The sequence below is a fragment of the Rattus norvegicus genome, chromosome 3 (assembly GCF_036323735.1).
Source record: "Rattus norvegicus strain BN/NHsdMcwi chromosome 3, GRCr8, whole genome shotgun sequence".
Lineage (NCBI taxonomy): Eukaryota > Metazoa > Chordata > Mammalia > Rodentia > Muridae > Rattus > Rattus norvegicus.
In genome coordinates this window covers 164780677-164800354 of record NC_086021.1, presented here as the reverse complement: position 1 = coordinate 164800354, position 19678 = coordinate 164780677, and the positions used below count along the sequence as shown (strand labels likewise).

Sequence of the window (19678 nt, the reverse complement as noted above, 5' to 3'; positions counted from 1 at the left end):
TACTACATGGTATGTTTGAGGCTCATGGACAGTTTTTGTGTTAGCATTGGGTTCGATTACAACAACTTTTGATCAAAATGCATGTGTGGACACCTGTGCATGTTGTTCAGTCATTGGTGTGTTAGCAGATCTGTTTGTGTGTCTTGAGTCATTCATCTACCATGGTCTATATGTATGTGGATGTGTGCTTCCTCCAGCCCCCGAACATCCGGTGTGTGTGTGTGTGTGTGTGTGTGTGTGTGTGTGTGTGTGTGAGAGAGAGAGAGAGAGAGAGAGAGAGAGAGAGAGAGAGAGAGAGAGAGAGAGAGCGCTAACCTCTGCAGGTTGCTGAAGGTCAGGGTTGCAGGCCTGTAGCTGTATTCCCCTGGAATACTGGGAAGGCTGGAGAAGAGCCAGCAGCTTGCACGAAGGGCCTGGCCCTGCCACTTCCTTGAGCAGGCGTGTCCCAACAATAGACAGATGGGTGGGACTGACCTGACAGGTTCCCGGAGGCCAGGGGCAATGGGGAGGAGCATGGTTCAGACTTAGGGTGGCAACAGTTTGGGGGCCCTGCCGCACATGCTGGGCTGCCAAGCTGGAAGCAGTATCTTCTTCCTTATAGCAGCCAACCCAGGTGCAAGCCATGGAGCCTCGTGTGGGTTGGGCTCTCGGTGGATGCAGACATTTAGCCGAATAGTGCAAGCCGGGACCCAGGGCATGGCAGGACCCCTTCGGAGCCGGGTGGAGGAGCTGAAGCGGCCTTGGTGGAGGGAGAGCTCACCCCTGGTGCTCCAGCACAGTGAGGCTGCAAGACTGGCGGCAGACGCCCTCCTGGAACGGGGCGAGGCTGCCTACCTTCAGGTCATCTCTGAAGAGCGGGAGCTGCCCTTCCTGAGTGCCCTGGACGTGGACTACATGATCAGCCATGTGCGTGGGGTTCCCGAGCTCAGCGAGGCCCAGGGGTCAGAGACCTTAGGCCAAGACCGCCTCAGCATGCTCTCTGAAGTTACCTCAGGCACCTACTTCCCTATGGCTTCTGACTTAGATCCCCCAGACCTGGACCTGGGCTGGCCCGAAGTGCCACAGGCCACGGGTTTCAGTCCTACTCAGGCGGTGGTTCATTTTCAAAGGGACAAGGGCAAGAGCATCAAGGACCTGCTGCGATTCCTCTTCAGCCAGGCCCACACGGTAAGAGCCCTGGCTCTTCATTCATTTCATAGATGTGGACACAGATGTGGGCTCTCGGGGGCGGGGCGGCGGCGGCCGGGGCGGGGTGGGGGGCGCTTTGAGCCACACAGAAACGTAATCAGAGAACTGGAAAGAGAGTCTCTGCCCTCTGTTAGATCCCCAGCGGGCAGAGGATGGGCAGGTGCTTTGTTTTCCTTGGTACCCTTTGGCATTCATGAACATTAGCTTAGCAGAGAGCAGGGCAAAGGGCTCAGGACCTTCACTCCGGAAGTGCATGTGGAGTTACTGGAAAGGATCCTTACTTTGGGAGAGAGTCTATTGCCTTTATTAGAGTATCAAAAAGTTTTTAAAGAATTATTTTTATTTTACGTTCATGACTGTTTTGCTACCTTACGCATATGTACACCATGCACATGCCGGGTGTCAGTGCCAGCCAGAGGAGAGCGTCTAATCCCCTGGAACTAGAATTACAGACTGTTATGAGCTGCCTTGAGGGCTGGGAATCGAACCTAGGTCCTCTGGAAGAGAAGCCAGTGCTGTTCTTAAGCACTGAACTATCTCTCTGGCCCTCAGAAAGCTTTATGACTCCTCCCTCCCCACCCCAGACTAAGAACTCAACACTGGTGAACATCTGAGCTACAACCTTGACTTACGAAGGAAGAAACTGAAGCCAGCGAGGGTCTAGAAGGAACTTGCCTAGAGAGGTTGTCTGGGTCTGGGAGGGAGAAAGGTCTCTGAGGGCTCTGACTGGGGCACAGCTCACCTTAGCCCCTGCTGCATATCATGTGCTGCATCAGCAACTACGTCTGAGGCAGGGCCATGGGCACTGGTACATGGGTTTGGCATGGACTGTGTTCTTATTTCCTCATGAAGGAGTGGATGCTGCAGGCTTTGGGGACATTAGGAAGGGAAGTCCCACCTGGGAAGCCTCCAGCCTCATAGCAGTACCATTTTTCTGGTGGAGCCCTGGCTCCTACCAGATGAGGGACTAGATATGGAAACTCTTGGCAGGATTTGAGATAGGAGCAGACTCCTGCCGCAGAGATGAAAAGCCAGGCTCCCATCAGCACCGCCAAGGCCTAGCAAGTTTGCCTGTGCCCTAGGCACAGCAGGACTGAGTTTGATTGGCATCGAGAGTGGGGTAATTAGCGAGTTTGTTGCTGTTGTCATCCTTGTCCCCCTTTGATCTTCCGGCTCCTCCCACACTGGCCAGACCTGTGCTGCACATTAGAGCATCCCCAGTGCCCTGCCTGCTCACCACCAATTAGACCTTTCTGCCCCTGGGCTAAGAGTCCGGCTCAGTGGAGCCAACACTCATCCCCAGAGTGACCTTGGAAGTGTTTGCTTCCCTATACCCAGGGTTCTCCATTTGCTAAGGAGGCAGCAGGAAAGGGGAAAGGCATGGTTAACTGAGCTTCTGATGTGTGTCCAGCAGTTTTACATTAATCCCTTGTAACTATGGGATGCAACCCACATAGCCGAGGCTCCCTAGCTGACCCCAAGACTCTGCTTCTAGGATTGTGTATTTGAACCCATTTCCTTTTGGCTCCAAGCTGCAGTGGTGTCCTGCCCCCACATTCCTTCATAGGACAGAACTCACAGTAGACACAATGGGAAGAAGGGACAGCGGGGGGAATGAGAAATACCCTATATATTGGAGGCAAAAGCCTCAGCCCTCAACTGAGTGGGAAGTTTGGCTCCACTCAGTGTAGACGAAAGGAGGCTGTTAAGATAAGCTGGCACACCAGACCTCTGCAGCTTCAAAAGCAAGGCTTGGCAAAAGACCTGGGAATCCCTGGGACTGGATCGCTGCTTTCTTCCTTGTATGAGAATCTCGGAGAGGCTCTCCTAGGCCAGAGTAAAGCTGGCGCCAATGAGGAGTATGGGGAACCAGCCTGGAAACTGGGGGTCTGCTTCTGACCCCTGCCTTCTCCGATTCTCCAAAGAGCAGAGCTTTAGCTCACATAGTTGATCTACAGGCGTCTTTGAGAATCTGTTGCCAGGCACTGTCCATAGGCATCCCTCAAGGGCTGGGGAGATGGCACTGTCTGCTCTTCCAGAGGTCCTGGGTTCAAATCCCAGCAACCACAGGGTGGCTCATAACCATCTGTAATGAGATCTGGTGCCCTCTTCTGGCCTGCAGACATACATTCAGGCAGAACGCTGTAGACTTAATAAATAAACCTTTAGAGAGAGAGAGAGAGAGAGAGAGAGAGAGAGAGAGAGAGAGAGGAGAAAAATCCCTCAAAGCATTCAAACAACCAGGTCAATTATTCCTGTGGCCACACTAAGAATGCACGATGGCACATGCCTGAAATCCCAATAGTCGTGGGGGCTGAGACAGGAGTGAGCTCAGGGAAGGCCAGCTTGGATTGCTGGTTACAGAATGAGACTATAGATATAGACATAGATATATCAGAATCTGATTCTAGTCTTGCATTGGATCGTGGCTTTCAGCCCCACACTTTTCCTAGAGTTGAATTTCCTCTTCCTCTCTCAGGTGGTGGCTGTCGTGATGGATGTTTTCACTGACATGGAGCTCCTGTGTGACCTTATGGAGGCTTCCAGCCGCCGTGGAGTCCCTGTCTACCTCCTTCTGGCTCAGGAACACCTGAAGTACTTTCTGGAGATGTGTTATAAGATGGACCTCAATGGGGGCCACCTGGTGGTCAGTATGGGCGGAGAGCTACAAACATGGAAAGACAGGGGTTTGGGAGGGCAAGAGGGCCAGTTGGCGGCCAGTGAGCATTAGGGACAATTGGTTCTTTTAGCTGTGTGGGACTGGACACGCTTTGGGTTTCAGACATAGCCTGACTGCCATTTCTTCTTCTTCTTCTTCTTCTTCTCCTTCTTCTTCTTCTTCTTCTTCTTCTTCTTCTTCTTCTTCTTCTTCTTCTTCTTCTTCTTCTTCTTCTCCTTCTCCTTCTCCTTCTCCTTCTCCTTCTCCTTCTATCAATTTATTTTTACTATCTTGAATATGGGTACGTGTATGTGGTGTTCACAAAGGCCAGAGGTGTCATAAGACCCTGGTGTTATAGGGAATTATGAGCTGCCTCACAGAAAGAGTCAGGACTAGAACTCAAGTCCTCTGAAAGAGTGCGCTTAACTACTGAGCCAATCTCTCTAGCCCTGAGCTCCAGTTTCCTAAGGCCACCCTCCCACCAAACTCCCTCTACTCTTGGCCCAGAATATGCGTGTGCGGAGCACCTGTGGAGACACGTACTGCAGCAAGGCAGGTCGCCGATTCACCGGCCAGGCCCTGGAGAAGTTTGTCATCATTGACTGTGAGCAGGTGGTGGCAGGCAGTTACAGGTGAGAAGGTCGTAGGGAGAGGGGCCTGGGGGCTGGGCCATGACCGAGTTAGGAAGGGCATCTGGGATCTTAAGACTTTGCATCTCTTCTATCGATCCCTTCAAACGAAGCACCTACTGTGTGCTAGGCACCATGCTGGGCAAAGAGATAGGTAGGAGCCCACTTACTTGCTGCCTGGGCATAGAAAGTAACTACTGCACCCAGGAAATAGAAGGGCTTTAGAGAGAGACCCTCATCCTTGACCCGACTCTAGCTATGACTCCGGTGAGCCTTGGACTCCATGCTATGACTCTTTCCTAACTTTGACCCACTGTCCCCTCCCCTCCTCAACCCCCCAGCTTCACTTGGCTTTGCAGCCAGGCCCACACCAGCATGGTGCTGCAACTGAGGGGCCACATTGTGGAAGACTTTGATCGGGAGTTCCGATGTCTGTATGCGGAGTCACAGCCTGTGGAGGGCTTCTGTGGCAATGAGGATCCACTGATTTCCCAGGTACCTTGTCCTCCCCCTGTGACTTTGGCTTTTGGACCTGGAATTCCAAGCCCTACCGGCTCCTCGCCCTCCAGTAACAGCCTCAGCAGCATCAAGCACTCACCTCTTCTGGCCCGTTCTTCCTATCTTGCTCTACCTGGAGGTGGTGGCTGCAGTGACATGGGTATGGGGTCCTCATCCCCAGGGCCTGCCCACCATGAAGCTGGTGCCCAGCCATCCCTGTACCGTCAACTTTCAGATCCGAACCATATCTCTACTCCTGGACCCTATAGGGCCAACCTCAGCAAACTGGGATCCTCCCCATGGTCCCAGTCCTCGCCTGCCCTCAACCACAGCAGTACCAGTCCCTTGACCCTGGGAGTGGGGTCACCTCTGCTTCCAAGTTCCCGCCCTCTCCTTCACTTTACCAGGGGGGTCCCAGCACTGTCCCGGCTTCCAGAGAATGGGCTCCCAGCAAGTCAAGACCCTTGCCTTCCACGAGGCCGTTGGGTACCTGGCACAGCTCTAGAGACAGTGGATGAGAAGAAAGTATCCCTGAGTCAAAGCCATGACCGCCTGGATCGTCTCATCCCTTTCCCTAAAGCAGGAGAAGCAGGAGTTCCCAGCTCTAGAGTTAGCCCCAATTCGAGTTCCCTTCAGCATGGTGAGCAGGTTCTAGATGATAGGAGATTGTCCCTGAGTCACAGCTATAGCCAGCTAGATCTCCTGTCCCAGGGTCAGGGTTCTCCTGAGTCAGGTTCCCTCAGACCTGGTGAGCTGAGTCCAGAGGACAGGAAGCTGTCCCTAAACCATAGCCATGGCCCATTGGACCTCCTGCCACAGAACCCCAAGCCCCAGGCCTCTAAAATACCCCCTGATGCCCATTCTTCAGCCAGGCCTGGCAAGCCGAGTGTAGATGACCGACGGCAGACGCTAGGCCACAGTCAACTGGACCTCATTACCAAGTTTGGCCCATTCAGGAGTGAGGGACCTGGACCCAGTTGTCCCCCAGAAGCAAGCCCAGTTCGCATGGCTGGAGTAGGCTCTGCAGATGAGAAGCGACTGACCCTGGGCCACAGCAAACTGGACCTTATCACCAAGTATCATCAACTGCAGGGTGCTAGGCAGAAACCTGAGTCGGGCACCCCAGGAGCTCCCATAAGTGGCCAACAAAATGGTAGTGGCAATGACCTGTTTGCACCTGAGAAACGGCTGACCTTGGGCCACAGCAAACTGGACCTCATCACTAAATACAACAAGTCCAAATTCAAGCAGCTCAGAAGTCGCTTTGAGTCCTAGCTCTGTTCCTCGAAGGGACAGATCCTCCCTCCGTCCAGAGTTGACAGGAAGCTGGAGTGCTGCATAAAGAAAGGAGGCATCTAACAGTCCAGGCCATATACTCCCTGGTCTCAAGACTCTTACACAGCACACACACACACACACACACACACACACACACACACCACACATACCACACCATACCTACACACACCACCCACACCACACACACAACACACACATGCACACACACTGCCCACACCACGCATACATATACCACACACATACATCATAGATGCAAACACATCACACATAAACCTCACACATACATACACACACATACACCACACACGCACATGCACACACAACCACACACAAGCACACGCACACACACCACACCACACGCACACACACCACACACACACAGACATGCATACACACCACATACACACATACACACACCCCCACACCACACCACTCACATACAGCAGAGTTACTAAATGTTTTCTGTCCTTCACTGGGGTTGGACACTTCACACAGTTATTGCTATCCTCCATCTTCTCTAGATAGACTGCTTGTTGGCCTATAGATATATTGAGTATTATTCTTCCCATTTTTCAAAAGCTTTTGAAACCAGAACATTTCTTTTATGACTGATAGAAAATCCTCCAGGTGAACGTCTTCCTCGGTGACGCTCCATCACGGAATCCGAGTCTGAATCTGCGACAGACAAATTTAGGTTCCTCACCGCCAGTCCCGGTAGTGTTTTCGTCTCTTAGCCTTGGCGCTCCAGCTAGACTTTGTTATACTTGGTAGGGCAGTCACATTCGCCACAGGCTGACTTCTGAAGGTGGTGGCCTTAGGTGCAGAGGCAGCACCAAGGTGTGTGCCTCATTGTGACGCCTTCCAAAGGATGAAGCTCATTTTGTCATCTTGCTTCCGCCACAGAGGCCAAAGAGAACAGAAGATACTCTTACCATTTTATTAGAATGGGAGCTGGAGTCCAGAGCTTGGATGGTTAATTTGGAGGAAGAGCCAACTAAATGACAGGGTAGGGGACTCTGCCAGTCTATTGTCCCCTGGCTTTAAATCTGTATTTTGTTTGCACAGACACAACACATAGTATCTGCAGTTTCTGTGTTTCATAAAATAAGTGGTGTGCATGAAATATAGACACTACAAGGGTGTTCCAGATGCCCATGAAGCACACACAGAACAGTGACTAGGTACACCCATACATGCATAGAGCGAGTACACAGAGCTCTCTGTGGTTAACTCAAATAGAACTTCTATTGCAGGTACAGAATCTCGTCTGCCTAAATGAATGGCCACAGAAAACTCAAGCATCCAGTACATACTGCACAGCCCCTTTGAGATTCAGAAACTATAAATACACATAGGACTCTCATCCTAAACTCTCCTTGCACTAAGCTGGCCATATGAGCAAAAAGGTTACTTAGATGTGGATTCTGAGACCTGCGGCTTAAATGAGTAAACCACAGAGAACAAGGCAGAGCTGTATCAATAGGAAAGTGTACTAGGGACAGAAGGTCATGAAGATGGTGGAGAGATGAGGAAAGTTTATCAGAGAGAGGGTGACTTTGAGTCTGGTCCTGAAGGATTGGGAACAGCCAGGGGGAGGAGAATTAAGAGTTCTTGATATAGAGTAAGCCAGAGAGGGGGGCGGGAGGAGGGGCTCAGTGAGTGGAGCTGGGGTGAACTGGGGAAGATAAGCAGAGCATGTAGTTGAACACTTAGACTCAAACACACAGGCCACCTTGCTGAATCAGGGACCTTTCTCCTGAACTTGGAACCTGCTGGAGACTGTGCATGGTCCAAATGAATAAAAGCGGTTGTGGTTAGACCCCATAGCAATCTCATGTGTTCTAAGTTATGGGGCTGCATGATGGGGCTGGGGAAAGGTCACTATTCAGGCCCCTTTCAGCTTACTAGGGGTCCCTGGAGAAGAAAAAATGGCATAAAGAGGGTCTGTGGGAAGTGAGTCTCCTTCCGGGACTTTTGTATATTCTACATTAAGTGAGCCAAAGTTTATTCTGTCTATGAAAACGGGCCACACCACTATCTCCAGGGTAGATGGTGGCTGCTGAGGGGGTGATGAACTACGTGAGAACACATCAAGGAAGCGACGTATTCTCCATAACGCCCAGCTTTATACATTTCCCCGTCTCCATTATCTTCTTCAATCTGTTTTCTTATGGTTCTCGGCATGCCTCCTCCAACCACTTTATCCTGGACTCGTTTTCCACTATAGGACACTCTCTTGGGTGATCTCTACCCCAAATTTCAATCCTCAGCCCTTGACTCTCTGCTCCAGATTCACATTTCTGTCCGCGTGGCCGGGCCCGGATCAACCCCTTTCTCAAACCTTACCTTTTCCGCCCTTACTCGGTAAATAAATCCCTCATCAACACATCTTAAAGCCAGACAACACCGGTTTTCGTTTTCTCAACCTTCTCTTTTGCCCAGCCTCAGGTTTGATTGATTGATTGCCAGACAACCTTAAACGTGCAGGAGGCGGGGTTGGGCGGAGCCAAACCAAACCTGAAGTAACCTAGTAACCATCGAGTCCGCCCAAAGGGTGAGGCTAGAGTAGCCACCAGCTCCGCTTGGCTCCCGTGCGCTCCCGGAAGCGGGCCTGGGAGGAGGCGGAAACGGAAAGCTAGTTACGGGAGAAGTTGTTGCAGCGTGTAGAGATTGGAGTCGTTTGGTGAGCTGGTGGGGCTCTGGGAGGCAAAGGTCAGTTCCGGGCCGTAGGGCGGGAGGCTTTGGGGCAAGAGAGTCAGGAAGGATCCCGCGGACGAGACCCGGGATCTGAGGGGTTTGAGAGGGCGGGGCTTGAGGAAGCGAAGCTGGTTGACCCGGCTCCTGAGTGGATCTGTCGGCCCAGAACCCGCAGTCGTGCAGCCCCCAGGTTTCTTTCATGGCGGTCAGAGCGTCGTTCGAGAACAACTGTGAGGTCGGTTGTTTTGCCAAACTCACTAACACCTACTGCCTGGTGGCCATCGGAGGGTCAGAGAACTTCTACAGGTGAGACGAGAGCTTCTGGCCCTGTGGCGGCGGGAAGGGAAGGGAGGCCGAGAGTGAGAGGTCTGGAAGAGTGAACAACTCTGGTAACCAGTGAATCCGTGTTTGTACAGTGTGTTCGAGGGCGAGCTCTCCGATACCATTCCTGTAGTGCACGCATCCATCGCCGGCTGCCGAATCATCGGGCGCATGTGTGTGGGTAAGGCGGGTGGAAGACGCCGAGGGACAAATCGAAGCACTATGAGTCATTAATTCCTGGAGTTTACCCCCAGTGATCGGGGGATTCCCTAGCTTTCGAACTCTGGAATTTGTCAGGGGTGGGTGGGACTCTTAACTGCAGATCAAGAACATTGTCTAGCAAATACTTGAGAATGGTAGCAAAATAGCATTAACTGCTATCATTCTTGATCTCATTTTTCCTTCACAGTGTTGCTGAAAAGTAGGGACTGTCGCTCAGAACTATGTGACTCACTAAGCCCCACACCAAAGGGCGGAGGAGGCTTTGAATCTCTCTCCTGCCTCTGAATATGGACAAGTTGCTTCTTGTCCATCCGTTCGAGCATCAATTTCTCCCTCGGGAAATAACTAAGGTCCCAGGTCATCCTGTTCAGCTACATTTAACCCTTTCAGTCTCTAAGTACAACTCTTGAGTGATGTCCTTAACAGTTTGACCTCAGAGCCCTGTTGAGTGGCCTCCAACTTTTCCTTTTATCCCCCTACGCTGGCCTTACCCACACTGTCCCTGTAGCTAAGAAGGGCCTAGAACTCCTCATCCGCCTTCATCCACCTCCCAGATGGGGAGTGTGGGTTAATAGGTGTGTGCCATCACGACTAATCAGTCCTTCCTTTAACCTGGCACTGTGGCCCATTGCTACACTTCTTTGTTTCTTGGTTCAGGCTTTTATGTATTTACCTAAAAACATTTTTTTTTAAAGCATTAAGCATGACTCTACATAGTCTCTTATTGACATTAATCCTGACAATAAAACATCCTGGTCTTTTGACTGTGTCCCTAGGGCATGAAACAAATTCTGACACGACACAGGCAATTTTAGCCTGGTCTTTGTTCTGTTTTAGGGAAAGTAACTTAAGGTTCAGAAATTGAGAACTGTGGCTCCTAAGGCTGGGCAGAAGTTTACCTGTAGTTGTCATAATGTAATGTAGTTTGTTCCTTCATGTTGAATGCTTTGTATCAAAATACCATTCTTAGGATAATGCGTATTTAGACAATTTATAGTTTGGTGTCTTAAGAGTAGTACTACTGTTTAAATATGAACATGTACATGTTACTATTAGGTATATAATACCTATGAGTGGAGTGGAAGAGTCACAGGATATGTGACCAGTTGTGTAGTCGATGCCACCAGTAATATCCTAAGTGGATGCCATTGTATCCTCCAGTCAGAGCATAGAGTTTTAGCTGTTCTACGAACTATTGCTAACACTTGACATTGAAGGTCTTTGAAAATTTTTAGCTATTCAGATAGGTGTGTAGCATTAGTAAAATGTAGTACTAATGCCAAGAACCTTCCCACTAAGTCCTGAGCTCCCCCTATCCCTAGTTGGTAATAATGAGATGGGTGGCATTTGTTAGGATAGATTTCTGGCCATCTGAGAGGGCAACCCACGGTTCATATATGGGTCTGTGGATGAAGAGCTGGGGTGTTAGCTCTAAGCTCCCTTAGGGAGGCTAATTGGGCTGGCATGGGAGGTATTCTAGAAAGTCCGATACTCATGGCTCATTTTTTTCCCACTGTGCAATTTTGTTCTCTTCAGGGAACAGGCATGGGCTGCTGGTACCCAACAACACCACCGACCAGGAGCTGCAGCATATCCGCAACAGCCTTCCGGATTCAGTGCAGATACGGCGGGTAGAGGAGCGGCTCTCAGCCCTTGGCAATGTCACCACCTGCAATGACTATGTGGCCTTGGTCCACCCAGACTTGGATAGGGTGAGTGGCAGCTTGCTCTGGACGTTACAAGACTAGCCTAGCCAGTGGTTGGCCATTATTCCCCAAGGCAGGAATTAGGGGATTCACTTGTGTTTTTCCTTGGGCACTCCAGGCGTTTACTTTCATAGGAACAGTAAAGCCTTTGTCAGTATCAAGCTGGGAAAGGCATTACTCCTTCAGATTTGGAGAGATTGGCCACTCAGTCCTGGGCCATGGTGGTTGACAGTTGTCCTAGGGTGCGTCTTAGTGAAAAGGGTGACATGAAGCCAAGACTCAAGTTTTTCAGGGCTTGCCTAGGTTTTAGGGACTCCGGGCTGGGCTCTTTTCCATACCCGTGCCTTGGCTCGGTGAGGCTTCTACATGAAGGTTTGTGGTTAAAAGGGACTCAAGGAGCCAAGTCTGGGTGGTTGATGCTTAGAGACACCTGATATTAGGCCTACATGTTCTGGATCCTGGGCACAGTTCCTTTCCCCATCAGGAGACAGAAGAAATCCTGGCTGATGTGCTCAAGGTGGAAGTCTTCAGGCAGACGGTTGCTGACCAGGTGTTAGTTGGAAGCTACTGTGTCTTCAGTAATCAAGGAGGTCTGGTGCACCCTAAAACTTCGATCGAGGATCAGGATGAGCTGTCCTCCCTTCTTCAGGTTCCCCTTGTGGTAAGCATCCCTGCCATCTGAACCCTGTCTATAGAGTTGGTCCCTTTTGTCACCCTTTGGGAATCTAGGTCATTATCTTCCTTAGTTTGGGACTGGGGCCTTGAGACATGGAACAGACTCTGGGAAAGAGTCGTCACTTGGGGTAAGAGAACTTGCTTTTGGTCCCATGACACTTCTCTTCAGGCAGGCACTGTGAACCGAGGGAGCGAGGTGATTGCTGCCGGGATGGTAGTGAATGATTGGTGTGCTTTCTGTGGCCTGGACACGACCAGCACAGAGCTGTCAGTGGTGGAGAGTGTCTTCAAGCTGAATGAAGCCAAACCTAGCACCATTGCCACCAGCATGCGGGACTCCCTCATTGACAGGTAACTCTGCCCTTTCTTCTTATTTTCTGAGACAGGGTTTCTGTGTAGCCCTGGCTGTCTTGCAACTTGCTCTGTAGACCAGGCTGTCCTCTGCCTCCTGAGTGTTAGGATAAAGGGCGTGCACCGCAATGCCTGACTCACTTTTGCTCTCCAGGGGAGTGAAGATGATGGATCTTTGAACGGGAGTCAGTTTGTCTTTGTACCGGGAGGTTTAGAGACTCTGCATACTGACTTAGAGCCACGGACATTGACATCTGCTCATACTCAGCCTTCCTCAGAAACCGAGATCTCTGGGCAGACCTTCCCTGTGATCCTTCTTATTGATCACTGACCGTGTTTTACAGTTTGTAATTGCCTATGTGTCCACTGTCTCCAGCTAGTGGCCTAAGACCCGAGCCAGAAAAGAGCTGTTGGCTAGGGAAGTGGGAGGCTCCTCAGTCCCTGAGGAGACCCCAGAGTGCTGTGGTGCTCTTGAACAAGTTGTAGGTGAGTTTCGTATTGAAATCATGGTCTGGACCTGCACTTCTCAACCTGGGGTCTGAACAGCCCTTTCACGGGGTTGCATATCAGATATTTACATTATAAGTCATAATAGGAGCAAAATTATAATTATGAAGTGGAGACAAAAATAATTTTATGCCTGGGGATCACCACAACATAAGGAACTATATTAAGGGTCACAGCATTAAGAAGGTCGAGAACCAGTGATCTAGACTTTTGTGGATTAAACCAGCCAAGCTGGGGGTCATGGTTGCTCACTCTCATCCCTTGGGAGGTTGGACCAAGGCTTTTTATTCTCAACGGGAAGAGCAGCAGGAGGTGACACTGAGTAGTTTGGCCTTCTTTCCCTCAGCCTGCCAGGGACCTTTGTTAAAGCATGCGTGTCCAACTAACCAGATAGCTCTGTGAGGCTAGAAACTCAGAATAGAGAGGTGCCCAGTAATGTGCTCTGCTTACCATGGAACACTGCCCCTCTTCCTAGTGCACCTGCTTGCACTGACGCCATGGATACGCCAGCAAGCATGGGGATAGTCAGCTGTGGAGTTATAGCCTGCCTCTGAGGGTTCACGGTGGGCACGGAGAGACTACATATGCCTTTTAGCTGTTAAAGGAGAAACAAACAGTTCCTTACTTAATTGTCCCCATACGGGCAGCTTGTGAAGCTGGTGAGAAATTTTCTGGGATTATAGAAATTTCTTGGGTGACATTTAGTCTGTTTCAGGGGATGCTCAAAAGTGGGAAGAACCTCAGACAGACATGGAAATACTGAGCATGTGAACCCACAGTGCGGAGGACTTCAAATCCCCATCAGGAAGTCTGGGCTGTCAGCCTGAGATTTTGATCTTCAGTGGATGTTGAGTTGCTGGAGTATTAGACTCTTAGTGTAGTCAGAGGTTTGACTGTAGGTGGAAGTAATAATCTAACTCTGGTTCTTTAAAGGATAGTAGTGTCATGTGACCCAGCCTGGCTCTGTGTTGAAGCTAGAGGTGTGTGCCACCACACTTGCTGTGTGCATGTGTTTTAAGTAAGCTACTTGTTTTGATGAGGACATTTTGGTACTTACCCTGACTAACTTTGCTGTCAAAGCTGGTGAACAATTGAGAGTTTATGCACTGTAGGCAAATGCTATCCTGCAGGGCTACACCCCAGCCTGAGAAGTCGTTCGACAGCATTTTATGTGCCAGACAGTATTAACGTGATGATGAGAACATTCCCTGTCCTTTTAGATCTCGGGGTTTTGTAAGGAGACTGTGTACCTAACAATTGATACCTCTCGACTATAGCACAGTATTGTTGATTTCAGAAACTATTAAAGTTAGGCAGAGCTGCGAGTCGCTGATCAGTGAGTTCCTGGTAGGCCTTGCTTGTGCTGTTAGACACTGGAAAGAAAATGGTATTGGACAAGAAGGGAAGACTTTCCTTTAGGGTTTGGGTATGTAGACTTTACGGTGAAGATAGCAGATTGATATGGAGGTGGTCGAGAGGGTAAGACGCTTGCTGTACGAGCACTGAGGACCTGACTCGGTTCAGATTGCCACACCACATAAAGCTGAGCGTGGCGGCACATGTCTGTGACTCCAGTGTCAGGGGCTCACTGGCTGTCAGTCCAGCAGAGATGGTGAGCTCTAGGTTCAGTGAGAAACCCTGTCTCAAGCAGCTGACGTCAGCCTCTGCACATACCACACACACATGAGCACGTCAGTTTGATTGTCCGGCAGTAATAACCTCCACCAACATGGGTGATTCATTTAATCCTTACAGGGCACATCTGTTTTCAGCCTAGTATTTGTGACTTTTTTTAATCAGCAGTAATGGAGAGTTATGGAAAAGGAGGCCAAAGTTTTGGCCTCAGCCTGGCCTCTGAGAGGCATGGTCTGGCCACTCCCTGTTCTCACTATCTTTGCTCCTATCTCTTATGTTCTGAGGCTGGAGCTTATGACCAGGAACTGAACGGATGGGAGAAAGGTGGCCGACGTGAAAGAGGAGAGAATTGATTAACTTCTCAAACATGAGGAGTTGTAGGCTCTATCTTATACAGGATAGAGTCAGTCTGGAACCTTGGGGACAGGTGGGGTTCCAAGTGTGGCTTTTCAAGGACTGAACTAGAACAGATCTAGGGTGGGGCCACATGTACCTTGTAAAACAGCTACTGATAATATACATTTCTCTCTGCAGCCTCACATGAGTCACCTTCCGTGCTGTCGTGTGGGCTCCTGCCTCTGGACTTTGGCTCGTTTTCCACGCCTGAGTTAGTCTGTACCAGATGCTGTCAGTGGGGCGTGGCAGAGCTCACCAGAGCTGAATTGTTTGCCCAACCCTTCACCTGTGCCATCTCAACTATTGTTACCGAAAAGCCTGCCGCTTCACGCTGGCTTCAGTTCCTGTGGCTCTTGGATGGAAGTTCTGCTATCTTGTGCCCCACCCCATTAAAGGACTGCCTCCCACCATCCTCTGTGTGCTCTTTGTGGGCTGCCTCAGTTTGCAACACCTCCCTGTACAGCTTTTCCTGGGTTGTGGGGAAGTTGGGTGGGATTGACATCCAGTGTTTCCTTCAACAAGATGGGAGCCCTGCAGGGTGTGGTGGAACACACCTGAGGTCCCAGAGGCAGAGTGGATCTCTAATTCAGTCAGCCGGCTACATACTGAGTTCTAGGTCAGCTAGGGATACATAATGAGATTCCCCCTCAAAAAGGAAAAGAGATGAACAAGAGAAAGTAGTACTGGCCTCTGGGGTTCCATTTCAACCCAGCTCCTGCCTCTTCCCCTTCCCTGGCCTTAGAATGAGAAACCCGGCTCTGCTCCCTGCCCGGGCCATTGTGAGGCCACAGGCACTCAACTGAAGTGCATTCTGGTCCTGCCTGATCTTGAGGAAGGTGGTGCAGCTTCCTTAGGAGGCCAAGCTGGCTGCTGTGGCTCTAGCAGGGCCTTGTTGTAAGGGGTAACCTTGGGCCTGGGCGTGGCTGGTCAGTGGTCCAATCCCCACCGTGCTCACTGGGCCCGCCCCTGAGGTGGGAAGGCCTTCCTCGGTCTTGTCTGCGTCATAACTGCTCCTCCCTGGCCAGCCCGCTTCTGCTGCGGATCTGCTTTCGCTTTACTTCCTGAGGTGAGGGCGGGGGTAGAGGGTGGTGGTGGTGGTGGGTGGGAGGTCACCTACTCTGACCTGGTACCAAATGGGCTTCTATTACAGACTATGGGGGCTCTCCTGAGTGGTGGCCAGGATGGACCGGAGCCCGTGCAACCCCAGCCTCCAGCACCTCAGGGTCCGCAGCAGCCTCAGCCAGAACCTGGCCCGTGGGGGCCACTGGACGATGTGCGCTTTCTAATCGCCTGCACGTCCTGGTACTGACCCGGCTACCCCTGGCCTTCGTGCCCTCCTGGGCCTGACCTAGCTTTTATCGCCTCACCCTGTGATTTCCTGTCTCACTCCCTCTGGGCAGAGAGAGATTCAAGATAGATCATGGAGACTAAAAGGCCCACAGGGCCACTTCGGAGGATTGCACCACAACTTCAGACTTGTTCCCTTCCTCGACATCCCCCAACAAGCTCATCCCCAAGTCCCCTTTAGCTCTCTGTCCTTGGGCAGCCTTTCCTGAAGCAGAAGAGCCAGGACCAGATGAGGCCTTCTCGAAGGATCATGACGCTGTTGAATTCTGGTTTCTCCCTCACTAGAACTGAGCTGCTGCAGGTGTCCCAGGCCATGGCCGCATGTGCGGGTCTCCAGAGAACCTTGCCTTGCCACAGTGACCCTCCCACACCCCTGAGGTTCCTGGGGGCGGGGGGGGGGCATTGACTACTGGTTAGAAGATGCATGAGGCAACCGCAGAACCACACTCCCAAGCTACCCTTTTCTCCTGAAGCTTCTTTAGGGCACACATATGCCCTGGTCTTTGTTCCTACACCCCAGGGAAAAGACACTGTATTTCTGTTTTATTTAGAAATGATTTAAAAAACATTGTACAAAGGCTGATCAGTTTAAAATGTGACCGACACTGAAATGCTGTGATGTCACCCAGGCTGAGGGGAAGCTGAGCTCTGGGGGGGCTCCAGTACTTTGCCCCTCTGACTGCTCTGACCTGGGCTGATGGACAGACAGATGACCACAGGCAGAAGAATCCAAGATTGGAAGCCTCTAGGCTGAGCCCTCTCTGGGCCCGGCCCTGCACCCCTCACATCTGCAGCCTGGGCTGCCTGCTTCCACCTCCTGCTCTTTCTCAGCTGGCCTTGGAATGCCAGGAGTCAACAGGGAGCCTGCGGGGCCTAGAGCTTTCAAGAAGTGAGAGCACCAAGCTGAGGAGAGGGACCAGGAAACTAGGGGAGGGAGGCCCAGAAGAGAGGACTAGAAGAGACATTGATCTCAGGCCCTGGAAGGACCCACAGATGGGGACACAGACCCAGCCAGGGTCACTGGATGGCAGGGGCAGATAAGACCTCCTTGTGCTTCATCTGAGGGTAAGAGGAGAATTACCCTCAGCCTCTCAGAGCCTATAGGAGTTCCGTGTGAGTGGACAGGTGTGAGCTAATAAAGTGCTTTGCAAAGTATAAAACACTACAAACCTATGAATCACGAAATCTCTGCAGTTGTTCCCCGCCTGCCCTGGGGAGCCTGCCCTTGGCCAAAATGAGAAAGAACACGATGGTGAGATGGGACACGATGGACCCACATAGGTGCTTCTGGGACAAGAGATTTCACTTAGCTCCCAACCCAGCGAGAGTCCCTATCTGCTACAGGACGAGCTGACCCAAATCCCAGAGACCACAGGGCAGGGGCAAAGCCCATGCAGGCTCAGAGGTCAGAGTTGGTATCTGTGACCCACTAGCACCCTGATGGCCGCCTCCTACCACTGTTGGGCTTAGCAGAGAGCCAGCGAACAACACTGCACCCAGTGGTTTTGGAGCAAGTCAAGCCAAGGCTTAGGGATTCTGTCAGATGTGAAGGGCCTCAGGTTAAAACAAAAGAAAGGTAGGTTGGGGTAGGGAGCGAGGGGAAGTCCCAAAGCCTGGGGCTGCTACCGGCTGTGAGTACCCTTTTCGTAAGAGCAGTGCAGGAAGATGGGCCCAGTGAGCTGGGCTTCCAGGGTCAAGATTGGAGCACAAACACGCCTCCAGTCTGAAACTGAGTTGCCTCAGGGCCGATGGGGATGTGGATGGAGTACTTTAAAGATTGCCCTGGTCCTTATGACAATGGTGGCTCTAGAATCATCTCTGCTTTACCTATAGTCAGACTGAGCCCCCAGGCCACAGAGGACAGGCTGGAGCAAGGCAGGGGACAACATTAAGGAAGGGGAGTAGAGAATAGTCACAAACTTGGATCCGCCCCCAGAACCAGGGTCAGCTCCTGCCCTGGCTGTTGAGTCTCCTGAACAGGATGCCCGAGTGGCCCTTGCAGCACCATAGTCCTTAGTGCCTGGGGAAGGGCCACCACTCTGGCCTCATCACCAAGACAGTCACCTCTAGCTGACCTAAAGCCTCAAGTAGCCTTTGCAAAATGGGACTTTAAACAGTAGTGACAGGACATTTAAATATTCACGACATGACAGCTGGGTCCTTGTGAGATCCAGCGGGCCACAGCCTTGCCTGCAGCATGTGACCCTAAATTCTGAGTCTCAGAGGAGACCTGACAGGTGGAGCAGGTTTCCTGAGGAATCTGCTGTTAGCTAGCAGGGGAAACCCAGGCCTTTGCCCACTGTGTTGGCATCAGGGGCACTGCAGCCTTGGAGGATAGTAGGGTAGGGGTGAGGGGACATCTGACCAGCAGGTGTTGGCAGAGGGGACTGGGATTGGTGGCATCTTGGGGTGGGGGTGAGAGCTAGTGCTGGCTTGCCTCAGAGGGCTGGGTCCCAGCCGGGACTGGAACTGCGGCATCTTGCAGACACCACAGGATGCAGAGACCTCAGGGGCACCTCCTGGCATGATCCTTGCCTCCTGACAGGGCCTGGCCTATTCCCTTGAGTAGAGAGAGGTCTACCCAGGACAGAAGGCTGGCAGCTGGGTACCAGCTACCCAACCTGGGGCATAGCCACCATCACTCCCTGCCCCACACTCAGCCTAGACCAATGTACCCACCACTTCAGCTACACACGAACCTGGCCTAGGGCCCTGCTGGCCCCAGTGGGCAGTGGCTAGAGCTGCCCCTCAGACCCTGGTGAGGAAGGGCCTGGCTGGCCAGACTGGGTAGACAGAGAGGGCTCTGGGCTGCTCATACCCACTCCTGGACTGGCCGCTTATAGTAGGTGACGGGTTGGGGACCCGTCTTGTTCTTGAACTGGAAGATAGTGTAAAGCAGCACCAGGAGGCACAGGGACAGTGTGCAGGGGACGACCACAGCCACAGCATTCACAGAGCCTGGCACGTCATCGATGGTCACCATGATGTCCACATCATCCTGGGGCAACCTGCGCTCCTTCCGCCGCTCTACCTCCTTCTGCTTGCAGCCCATCCAGTCACGCAGGATGTTGCGTGGGTAGCCTGGCTCCACACTCAGTTTCTGGTTGTCAAACTTCCAGTAGTCCCGACCTTTGTAGAAGTAGGTGTAATCTGTGGGAACGGGAAGGACTCAGCACCCCACTCCAACACACCCCTAGTCAGCACCCCACTCCAACACACCCCCAGCACCTGCTCTGGACTAATCTGGACCTGGGGTCCTGCAGCACTGTGCAAGAGAGGAGCTCCAAGCGGCATGGTAGGTGGAGGGGAGGGGTCTGTTGGAACCGAGGTGACAGAGAGGTGACACTGCTTGCTCCACTGATGGTATAGTAATCAATACAGCAAAGAGGGACTCCCAGCATGTGGACAGTCCCGCTTCTTAGTTCAAGTGCTGGGAAACCACTAAGGGACTTTGAGTAGAACGGGCAAATGCTTTAATGTATACTGCCCAAGCTGGATCTGCCTTAGTAAGCTCTGTCACACTGCGTCCCAGGCTTCCTATAAGGGTC

General features: G+C 51.7%; 4 protein-coding genes across 4 annotated transcripts in view; 3 read left to right on the top strand and 1 right to left on the bottom strand.

Moving 5' to 3' along the window:
• Window positions 1-472: 472 nt before the first annotated feature.
• On the top strand, window positions 473-8097 carry Fam83c (family with sequence similarity 83, member C). Its single transcript, XM_003749599.6, has 4 exons — window positions 473-1167; window positions 3668-3835; window positions 4355-4479; window positions 4818-8097. The coding sequence occupies exons 1-4, from the start codon at window positions 559-561 to the stop codon at window positions 6247-6249; spliced, it is 2334 nt and encodes a 777-aa protein (XP_003749647.1). The 5' UTR covers window positions 473-558; the 3' UTR covers window positions 6250-8097.
• Window positions 8098-8944: 847 nt separating this feature from the next.
• Eif6 (eukaryotic translation initiation factor 6) lies at window positions 8945-15193 on the top strand. Its single transcript, NM_001037352.1, is given in 6 exon segments — window positions 8945-9276; window positions 9387-9472; window positions 11050-11225; window positions 11704-11880; window positions 12064-12245; window positions 14922-15193. Coding segments are annotated over 6 exon segments (738 nt in total). The 5' UTR covers window positions 8945-9169; the 3' UTR covers window positions 14932-15193.
• A 588-nt stretch (window positions 15194-15781) lies between these two features.
• On the top strand, window positions 15782-17295 carry Mmp24os (MMP24 opposite strand). Its single transcript, NM_001384170.1, has 2 exons — window positions 15782-15849; window positions 15934-17295. Exon 2 carries the CDS (start codon window positions 15937-15939, stop codon window positions 16090-16092), a length of 156 nt encoding a protein of 51 aa, NP_001371099.1. The 5' UTR covers window positions 15782-15849; window positions 15934-15936; the 3' UTR covers window positions 16093-17295.
• Mmp24 (matrix metallopeptidase 24) overlaps window positions 16659-19678 on the bottom strand; it is a 44471-nt gene continuing 41451 nt past the window's right edge. Inside the window, 1 exon segment of the mRNA NM_031757.1 lies at window positions 16659-19280. Within this exon segment, the coding sequence (NP_113945.1) occupies window positions 18943-19280 (338 nt within the window). The 3' untranslated portion in view covers window positions 16659-18942.

What these genes read in the sequence shown, in the direction of transcription:
- Mmp24os (NM_001384170.1), top strand. Translation starts at nt 15,937, where the DNA reads ATGGGGGCTCTCCTGAGTGGTGGCCAGGATGGACCGGAGCCCGTGCAA.
- Fam83c (XM_003749599.6), top strand. Translation starts at nt 559, where the DNA reads ATGCTGGGCTGCCAAGCTGGAAGCAGTATCTTCTTCCTTATAGCAGCC. An exon ending in TCTTCAGCCAGGCCCACACG is followed by an intron (nt 1,168 to 3,667) that starts GTAAGAGCCCTG and finishes TTCCTCTCTCAG; the next exon opens with GTGGTGGCTGTCGTGATGGA. An exon ending in TCAATGGGGGCCACCTGGTG is followed by an intron (nt 3,836 to 4,354) that starts GTCAGTATGGGC and finishes CTCTTGGCCCAG; the next exon opens with AATATGCGTGTGCGGAGCAC.